This window comes from Danio aesculapii, chromosome 1 (genome assembly GCF_903798145.1).
Source record: "Danio aesculapii chromosome 1, fDanAes4.1, whole genome shotgun sequence".
Lineage (NCBI taxonomy): Eukaryota > Metazoa > Chordata > Actinopteri > Cypriniformes > Danionidae > Danio > Danio aesculapii.
In genome coordinates this window covers 23,989,121-23,999,152 of record NC_079435.1, presented here as the reverse complement: position 1 = coordinate 23,999,152, position 10,032 = coordinate 23,989,121, and the positions used below count along the sequence as shown (strand labels likewise).

General features: G+C 37.3%; 1 protein-coding gene across 1 annotated transcript in view; it reads right to left on the bottom strand.

The window, feature by feature from the left end:
* The window catches only part of nr3c2 (nuclear receptor subfamily 3, group C, member 2), a 130,948-nt gene extending 121,289 nt beyond the window's left edge, over positions 1 to 9,659 (bottom strand). The window contains exons 1-2 of the mRNA XM_056457692.1: positions 9,302 to 9,659; positions 3,927 to 5,706 (exon numbers count right to left, since the gene is read on the bottom strand). Coding sequence (XP_056313667.1) covers positions 3,927 to 5,686 — 1,760 coding nt within the window. The 5' untranslated portion in view covers positions 5,687 to 5,706; positions 9,302 to 9,659. The remainder of the gene's footprint in view (positions 1 to 3,926; positions 5,707 to 9,301) is intronic.
* Positions 9,660 to 10,032: the final 373 nt, after the last annotated feature.

Here is a 10,032-nt window from a genome sequence, read left to right as displayed (position 1 = left end):
ATTGATTTAATAATGGCTCATAGTTAATGTGTGCATCAAAGATCTGCGCGAGGGCTCCTGTGATGAACCTAATGGCTTATGAAGTAGGCGACATGAAACGGAAGCCAGAAAAGAAAATAAATGTACGACAGAAAGAAAGAAAGAGAGAAACACACCGAGATATTGACTGACCAGGCGTAATGTATGATGTTAAGGGCCAGCTGGGGCCGACATGGCAGAAAGCCATCCCACCTCTGACTGTCATCTACTCTGACATTCTGGCTAAGCTGGATCTCATTAGGATGAGGGTGACTTTGATCCTGTCAGCAGCGATGCGACTCCCACTATATAGGTTGCCTTCAAAATAACTGCTGCATCATTGTAACTTTCGTGTCTTGTTATCTGTATTTGTAGTGCTTTTTGCCTTAACGTGACTGATGTCCCCTTTGAACCGGAATATTAACCTTTAAGTTGCAAATGGAAACGGGAGGTTTTAGATCAGCGCCTTTCACCTCTGTCACTCGCTCATGGTTTTTGCTCAGTGTGGTTGTTATTGATTTAAACTCGTGACGGCGTGAAGCTATTGAGAGAGGAGGGAGTGCTTCAAAATTTTGTTATACTCACAGTGTAAAAGTCAAAATTGTGGGTAAACGTGAAAATGAATTTCTCTTGAACATAGATAACATCACTTGCCAGTAAATTTCCCCCCACCAGTGCCGATATACAGCCATATCACACTGCTACGAGTGTGATATTGCATTTATACAACGGTTTGACAGCATAACTGTGTGTATAAAAAAGAAAATCAAACAGATATTTATACATATGACAGAGACCACATAATAAGTCCTTAGAGGTAGCGTAAGTTTCAAACTACAGGTGAACAAATCATATAAATCAGGTAAGTGACATTCTAAGTCGATCTCTATCTTTTGTAATTTGTATTGCTGTATTTATACCACAGAAACTTGTAGTGTCCTGTAGTGTAGTAATATCCTGATTGCAACAGAGAAATACTGGGAAATCTCTGTAGACTGATGGCATTTCATGCCATTCAGCCTTCTAATCTTAAAATGGGAGAAAAATCACCTGTTTTGTCATCACTTTATACATTACGCTAGAGAATTACTCCAATACTAGCTCTTAAGTGATTTTGTGAACAAGCAACAGTTTCTGCTGTTCTGATGTCAGTAGCAGGTGAATGAATAGTGAAAGAAAGTAGTCCCTTGTACAAAAGGGATTTTGAAACTCTCAGTGTTTGATTTTCTTTTTTATACTCACAATAATGCCGTCAAACCATTGTATAAATTTATTATAAAATTATACAATGGTGACCAGGTTATTTTACGTTTGATTGTTCAATTTCTATATTTGAATAATGTCAGACTTCCCAGAAAACCATAAAGTGCATTTTATTTCACTTTTATTTTTGCTCTGTCCTATTTTTATGTGCTTGTAATTTATTATTATTTTATTATTTATTTTACATATCGCAATATATATATATATATATATATATATATATATATATATATATATATATATATATATATATATATATATATATATATATATATATATAGGGCTGCACGATTTTTATTCTATGATTACATATTGTGATATGAATACAATTTCACCAGATTAACTGTTTGGAAAGAATTGATCATTTTAACTTGATTGGGATGATTCTGTATAGGAGTGCATAAAATATAATAAATGATCTACAAGGGTCAATAAGTTCAATAGAGAAAAAGAAACAAATGAAATAAACATTGTTTTATTGTTTTTAGAGAAGGCGAACTGTATTCAAGTATACAGTAAAATAATAATCAAATGTAAAATAATACAGCATAGTCTTCGTTTTCTAAACAGTCCAATAAAATGAATCGTTATTATTTTGTCAAAATGACAAGTGGTAAAATTTCTTAGGCCTGAATGCTTTTTAAACCCTCACACAGTCACAGGGTTCAAAAAACACTTTCAAAATGGTAAATTATAATCCAGACTCAACATTGTGTATGCTTGCCATGTGACTATTGCGAATGATCACATTGCGATATTAATGCTGAAATGATACTGTATCTATGATATATATAGATACTGAAATGATATGATAGAAAGACCTTTAATGTAAAATATAGCCAACTGTCAATCACAGCAAATGAAAATATTTATGTAATTTTATGAAGGAAAAAACTATATTGTTTTAGGAATTAAAAAAAATGGTACCAGACTTTTTACAATATAAAACAAATATTAAAATAGTACTTAAATCCATACCAGAAAAACATTATATCAAACCATCCATAGAAATTCAAAAGAAACATATATAATCACAGTCATATTCTCATTTGTTTGCACAATCTTAATTTTTACAATCCAATGGTAGAAAACAGTATATTAAGATATTACCTTTAACTCAAATGCAGCAAAAAGGTTTTAGTTCATCATATCTTAAAAACTCTACACGTGCATTAACAATTAAATAGCACTAAGACAGTATGCTATGTAAATCTTAAAGTTAAATAATTCACTGCAGCCTAGTAGCCAGTCATAAGGGACTGCTCTATAATAGATGGCGCTACAGTGGTGAGCTCAGCTTGAATCTGCACTCTTAAGTAAACAGACTTTCAAAAAAAATGACCTGTTTAAATGACACGCAGAAGTCAGACTTATGACTACAGCTCAATATCCAAAAATGCAAGTCAGGCTGCTGAAAAAAAAACTGCAGACATGTTTACATTCTCTCATTAGGCAACTTAGCGTTACATATTTCCAGATATCATTAGCATGGTAAGGCGATGCTATTTTGAATGAGCGCTTGGCTGACTGTTTCGGAGGACATCTGGGATGGGGTGAAAATCATTAGCTATACTGCTGGAGCTTGGCTAGCTGTAATTGCCTTGTCTCAGAATAGCATCAAATGAACACATTCTGAAAAGGGGGTTCGATGTATCACTCAGTTAGCTCGGCAAACATCTGACTCTTATAAAAGTTTTGCCTGTCAGATGGGATATGCTTTATAGAGCAGTTTAGGGCTTCCTGCACTTTGCAAGCTCGTTAAAGAAATTATGCAAGCAGATAATTTAATGTCTGGTAAGCAAACGTTTATGACTTCATTAACTGGTGAGTATTTCCTAAGGCTGTTGCAGTTGATTGAGTGTTCATATGGGATGGAGTGGACAAGGTCACGATCTCAAAACTTCATTCTGAAGTGTGCTACACAGCCCACTTTATCTGCTTTTCATTGACCGTTGAAGAATTGTAGTTAAAACTAATAATGTGTTGTCTCAAATCATTGAGCAACATTCTTTGTCAATCTTTCCTATTGTTTATTTATATATAAAAAAAAACGTGTTTATCATTGTTTCTGAGAGAAAGGGACTTGACCCAGCATTAATTATTTATGGCATTGGTGCATAATGACTGGACTCAATAACAAGATATATTTAATTGCACAAGACCTTTCAAGGCCTTCTGATAACAACACAATAACTTATGTTTATGTCCAAAGTCACAGAAAGAGGCTGATAAGAAGGAAACTTTGCTTCCCTGTTAGTGAGGCTTAGTAGGGACACATGCCCTGGAACGCTGGGTTGAGATCACATGCTGGTCAGCATCGATTTTTAGTGTAGACTTTTTGTGTAGTGCACCACAAAAGTGGTAAGTCCTCCCCATTTAGGAGGCAGGGATGTTTCAAATGCAAGCTATTTGTCTGTCTGTTAATTATATTGACTGCAGGCTCCCAGACAAATCCAATTGATTAGCCTAATTTTAGCAGATTGTCTCAGAGTTTGGTAAATTCTCACACGATTTACTTTTGGTTCTTCTTTGAGGATAGAATTATTTGGCAGTTTTACAAAAAAGCAGCACTTTTATGTTTTTAAAACACTATCTTCAATGTTTTGTTGCAGCAAACTGATAAAAATTGCCTTCTTTTGTCTTACCTTTCCATGTTTTCTGTAAGGCAGACTGCGCCTGGATAGCCGTCCCCTCTAGCAGAGAGGGGCCCCTGTGACAGGCCTGGGCGAGTTTTCCACGTCTCCATTAATCCAGTAACTGGAGAAATTAGATTCAACAAGGGGTTTGTCTGGTCCCTCAAATTGTGGCGTGAAAACGACATTGTTCCTTGCGCTCCAATCTGGTAATGAAATGAATGTCCACCTGAATTAACGCCAACAATAGCCGAAGTGGGCACATTATTATTCTCTTGGTAATAGCTGCCATCATTGGTTTCCTGTTTAATCCCCTTGGGCAGGCCATTGTTAGGAAACACACCAGGTTCATAGTTGCCATTCAGAGACGAAACAGGAGGTCCCAAGATCCCAGAAAGACTATATTCGTCTATATTATCCCTCAAAGACAAGTATGTGGTCTCTGTCGAAGGAAAGCAGCCCAGAGAGTGCTGCGGTTCAACAAACTGGAGGTTCGAGCAAGTCACCTCTCTGTTTGGCTCGGTCTTAATGTGAGTTACAAAAGGAGAATTTGACATTGCGCTCTTGCTGCTGCCTAGGCACATACTCCTGAAATCAGTGCCAGGTTCATTTTTGATATATTTAGCCACTCCCATAGCATCCAAGCCGATGTTAAAAATCTCCCCATCCACATTCTCTACCTTCGGGAACTCGAATCCCTTGAAGTCGTGCTCTCGGCTCTCAGGGCTGTTGACATCATTTTGCACTAGGCCCAATCCACTGGGTGGGCTGGAGACTGAGAAGCCCCTGGATGAGTTCCTGGGACTGGACATGGACATGCTGCCAGCAGTGGGCGGACTGGAAATGGATGGTTTAATATTACAAGTATTGCCTCCATTTGTTGGGCTTGAGACGGATGATCTCATGTTGGTGTTACAAGAAAGCGGTGACCTCACGCTGCCTATACTATGAGGACTGGAAACTGGAGACTTCATTACACTGAGGGGACTAGGTAGTGGAGGTGACCCCACAATGCTGGACTTTACTGGGCTGCAAATGTTAGGGCTGGTGTGTTGACAATGGGTCAAGCTGGTGGTTGCAGAATCTAGCGTCGGACAATCAGAGTCAAAGTAAGTTGGGCTGGTAGTGGACGATACCATGTTGTGTCCGGTAGGACTAGACATGGGACCAGACCCATCAGTGCTGGACGAAAGAGCAGTGGCCAGAGCAGAGGGAACTGAATCAGAGACCACAGCACACTCCTGAGGTCCACCACTGGGTAGTTGGGCCCCAGTTGGGAATGAAGGTGGGGAAGCTTTCATCTTTGGGCTCCCACTTGTTTTGCCCTGGCTCTCTTCATTTGTTCTACCACAAAGAGGATACAGTTTCCCTGGGCTACCCTGCCCTCCTGCAGCACCTTGTTGGGAAAAGCCAAAGTCTGCCTCTCTGGCAGCATTCATGTACAAGCCCATTGACTCCGCAACTGTTTTGGAAAGCTCCTTTGAGTCTGTTTCCGGCTTGCGGTTGTTGAAGCAGTTGTTGAAGGTAGGGAAAGGTAATTGTTGATTCTGGTTAACTCTAATCATTGTTGCCTCTGTATTCTTAAAGTTGTTGTCCTTGCAGATAGATGGCACGTTAGGGGTATTGCTCGAGTTAACAATATCCATGAGCACATCACTGTTTGTCAAACTCTCATCTGCAGGGCAGATATAGTCCACGGTGTTTGGCATCTGTGCCCATTTGTTTTCTGCATTTGTCCCTTCGCAGCAACTTTGGTATCTTTTAGTCGCCATACCTGGATCATTTGATAAACCTAATGGACCAATAAATGAGAGACATTTAGACCCTACTGTCAAATGGCAATGTTTTGATTAGTACAAAGAAACCTCATTAGTTTTATCGTCAGTCCAAATGTCACACAAAATGAAAACTGGTTTGTCTATTTTTAGAAAATGCAGCTGTATTATGCTTATAAACATTTTGTTTGTTTGTTTTGTGATTATAAAGAAATATATAAGTTACTTTTAAGATTTGCTGGGCTTTAAAAACTACATACATGGTAGCATGGTATTACTCATATACATCATTTTATCACACAACCATTATTTTGCTTTTCATTACCAACTCCTATGATTAGATGTAAAGCTGCTTAAATTATTTACCCAGACTTTTATATCTTTCTAATGTGTTTAACTTTGTTTTCACCACCATGATGTGCCTATATACACTCTCAGAAATAAAGGTACGCAAGCTGTCACTGGGGTGATACCTTTTCAAAAGGAAAAAAAATGTACCTAAATGGTCCATATTAATACCTCAAGGGTACATATTAGTACCTAAAAAGTACAAAAGTGTTCCTCTTAATTTTTAGGTACTACTGTATACTTTTGAGGTACCAATATGGACCCTTCAAGTACAAATGTGTACCTTTTGAAAAGGTACCACCCCAGTGACAGCTCATGTACCACAAATGAGAAAATCTGTCAATTAACTTTTGCTTTGAGCAATGCTGAATTCTGGCACTGTCTCCACCAACATCAGATGCAAAGCTCCACAGAATCTACTCTCGCCTCTCATTGCATATTAATTATGACCTAGCAGGTAACTTTTACAGAGCAACCCCCCGTGCTTCATTTCGCACCCCTTTTAACTGTCTGCCTGCAATATTAAAGAGTCCTTTACTAAAGGACAAAAATGTGGAGGGGATGATTATGTCATACAGATGAAGCATGTATTAAATATCCACAAATGATCCATGGATGTATACTCAACCTATACATGCACAGACATGCAGTGCTATATTTATGCTTCCTCTGTATTTGAACTTGAGACCTTTAACCACTTGTTCACAATGTTCACGGCAGTGTACTGACAGGCACCCTCATTACTGGTGATAATCTTTTGCATTTATATTTTAGGCTAATATGAAGTGTGCCATTTCCTAGAAGATTATTTATTTCCGGATTTTATTAATATTTGTATTATTATTTATGCACTTTGCACTGGATGCAATGTTGAATTATTTAGGGTTCCTTGTGCTCAGTGAACTTTTTCTTTAAAGAACCATTTGTTTCCAAGTGTTAAAACATATACAGTTGAAGTCAGAATTATTAGCCCCCCTCAATTATTATACCCCATGTTTATTTTTCCCTAATTTCTGTTTAACAGAGAGAAGAAACTGATTTTTTTTATCTTTGCCATGATGACAATAAATAATATTTTACTAGATATTTTTTCAAGACACTTCTATACAACTTAAAGTGACATTTAAAGGCTTTGTTAGGTTAATTGGGTAAACTAGACAATTAGACAATTTGACAAATTGTAATTAGACAATTTATTGTATAATGATGGTTTGTTCTGTAGACTATCGAATATATATATATATATATATATATATATATATATATATATATATATATATATATATATATATATATATATATATATATATATATATATAGCTTAAACAGGGTTAATAATTTTGTCCTTAAAATTGTTTTTAAAAAATTAAAAACTTATTTTATTCTAGCCAAAATAAAACAAATAAGACTTTCCCCAGAAGAAAACAGTATTATCAGACATACTGTGCAAATTTCCTTGCTCTGTTAAACATCATTTTGGAAATATTTAAAAAAGAAAATAAATCAAAAGGGGTTTAATAATTCTGATTTGATTTAAACCATATCAAGAACCCTTTTCCAATATTAAGAAATGAAAAAGTTCTATTATTGTTAAAGAACCTTTATTTTTAAGAATGTTCTAGAAAAGTAGAAGGGTTATGTTTGTTTTCTTTGGATATTTGGTATGCTTTTCTAAGAAAGTAAAACATTCTGTCCTTCGGATGGCAACGATAGCTGCAATACAAGTACTTATTTCAGTCATAGATTTGTTGTGGCAAATAAGTTCACCATCAGAAAAATCACCTTATGCAATTAATTTAGGTTGGGGAAAGTAATAATAAAAACACAATAGTTGACAGTCATATTTTGAATGCATTATTGTGAAAGGAAAATAATAAATAATAAGGTATAAGTAACTATAAGTAATAAGTTATGTATAAGTGTAGCTGGAATCTGAAAACAGCTGTCAAAATTCAATGCATGTATTATATACATATATTTTTTGTAATAAATTGTAATAAATTGTTTTGGAACACACACACAAAAATAGTTTTCACAAAGTTACTGGTAAAAATCGGAAATAAAAAAAAAAGTTAATTTCCCATCCTGTTGACAGCACCAATAGGAAAAATTAAAGCCGACCACACAAGAGCGTTTGGGGTGGGTTGCCTCTGTGAATTGAAACTGTCATTCACGTACAGTAAAGAAGTCTTTCACCGTTATTATTGTCAATAACTACTGTACATACAGTTTACTCACGAAGCTCCGCTCTTTTAACAGCAAACTCATACGCTAATGACAGTGCTGCTTTAAACATCTGACGTAGTTCGTTGTTTTTGTTTTGAGTTTTTTTCTTCCCCTATCGTCTTTCTTCCCACGATACCGTACTTCAGCGTACATCCATTGGACAGAAGCAGACACTCTGTCGCCAAGAGTTTATCACGCCACTCACGGATTGGTCCCGTCGCTCTGTCAGTCTCTTATTTATAAGCTTTGTTGCTACAAAATTGCTGCGACATTCTTTTAGAGCATCCGAATAACGAACTTTCTTCTATTCGCAACCGGTAAAAAAAAAACTTGGTAAACTTCACGCCAGTCCGGATGCGTGATATTTCATGCTGCATTGCACAGCGACCTCCAGAATGATGAGTGTGACGCAGTTGTTTCTTTTGCAAAAGAACTCCTGACTAATATCGTTGTGATGCACTTTATTCATCGCATGACGTCACGCGAACAAGTATGCTTAAATGAGCGTGCATGCATTTTGACAAGAATAAAAAGTAATCCCCCCGCTGCTCTCAACATCACTGCTAAACACTGCGGCTTTGAATAAAGTTTCACTCAACAAGATTCCCTGACTTATAGCACACGCACAGTACATACGACGGGACGGTGTTGTGGGTAATAACACAAATTAGTATCCCGCGAAGAACTTAACAACCTTAAATCTGACATTTGGTGTTAAAGCGTTAAATAGCAATAATGATGTGGCATTCACTTACATAAGTCCTGTCAGCCGCGTAGATTTATCTAGCACCAATGTCAAACGCACTATTGCAATAGGATGCAAAGGATGGATACATTATTGTTACACTTGTTTGTGTTTTAAAGTGAAAATGCATTGCACGGGGCTCCTGTCAAGTTAAATCATCGCTTGGCACAATTACGGACAAGTTTTAGACAAGTTTTAAACGCCTCGGCATTTACACTAGCAGTTCATACATATAGGTTTGCTCTTCAGCGAAATAATATAAAAATAATACCGATAATATTAAGACATCTTACCGTAATTACGACATCCGATTTTGACAGTTACCTCTACTGCTCGCCACTAGTAATCCAATGGACAACCCGGAGAAAAAAATGACACGTTAAGTAGTGTTAAGAAGTATTCCCAGTGTTGCGACTGCTTGCATGTACTAGTTTCAGTTGTGACAGCTGAACGCACCGCACACTGGCGCGCGCATGACGCGAGCTCCTTAACGACAGCGCACTGTACGCGCACACAACAGTCGACAGCGGCTTCAGCGAAACGTCCTGTCGACACTTTTCTGTTTACGTGCACATTGCTACTAGATTGTTGAAGGCGCCCAACTGAAGACTAATAAAAACAGCCGTGGACTCAGACAGACTTGCGTAGCGACGTCATTGTGTGCACATGGACCCTCCTACTGCAATGAGAGCTCGAGAGGGAGGGGGCGATGAATGCGCTCAGGTATATACGGATCCTCGTCCAGAAGTAGGGCAAGGTAGTTTGATTACGCAGGCGCTAACCTGTGCATATAGGACAAGTCGATGTGCAAACATTTAGGTGCGTGACCTTACTTGCTGAAATGGTATATAACGCTAGATCGATTATGCATCGGTTGATCTAATCGAATCATGCAATGTTTAAACATGTTTTGAAGATTTTTCATGCTGCAGGTTTAGAGTCTTGGTGCTGTAAACGTTTTCTTTTGCACAAACTGAGCAGTCATTAATGGCGAAGTCATTTTGAAATAGCATTGTGTGATTTT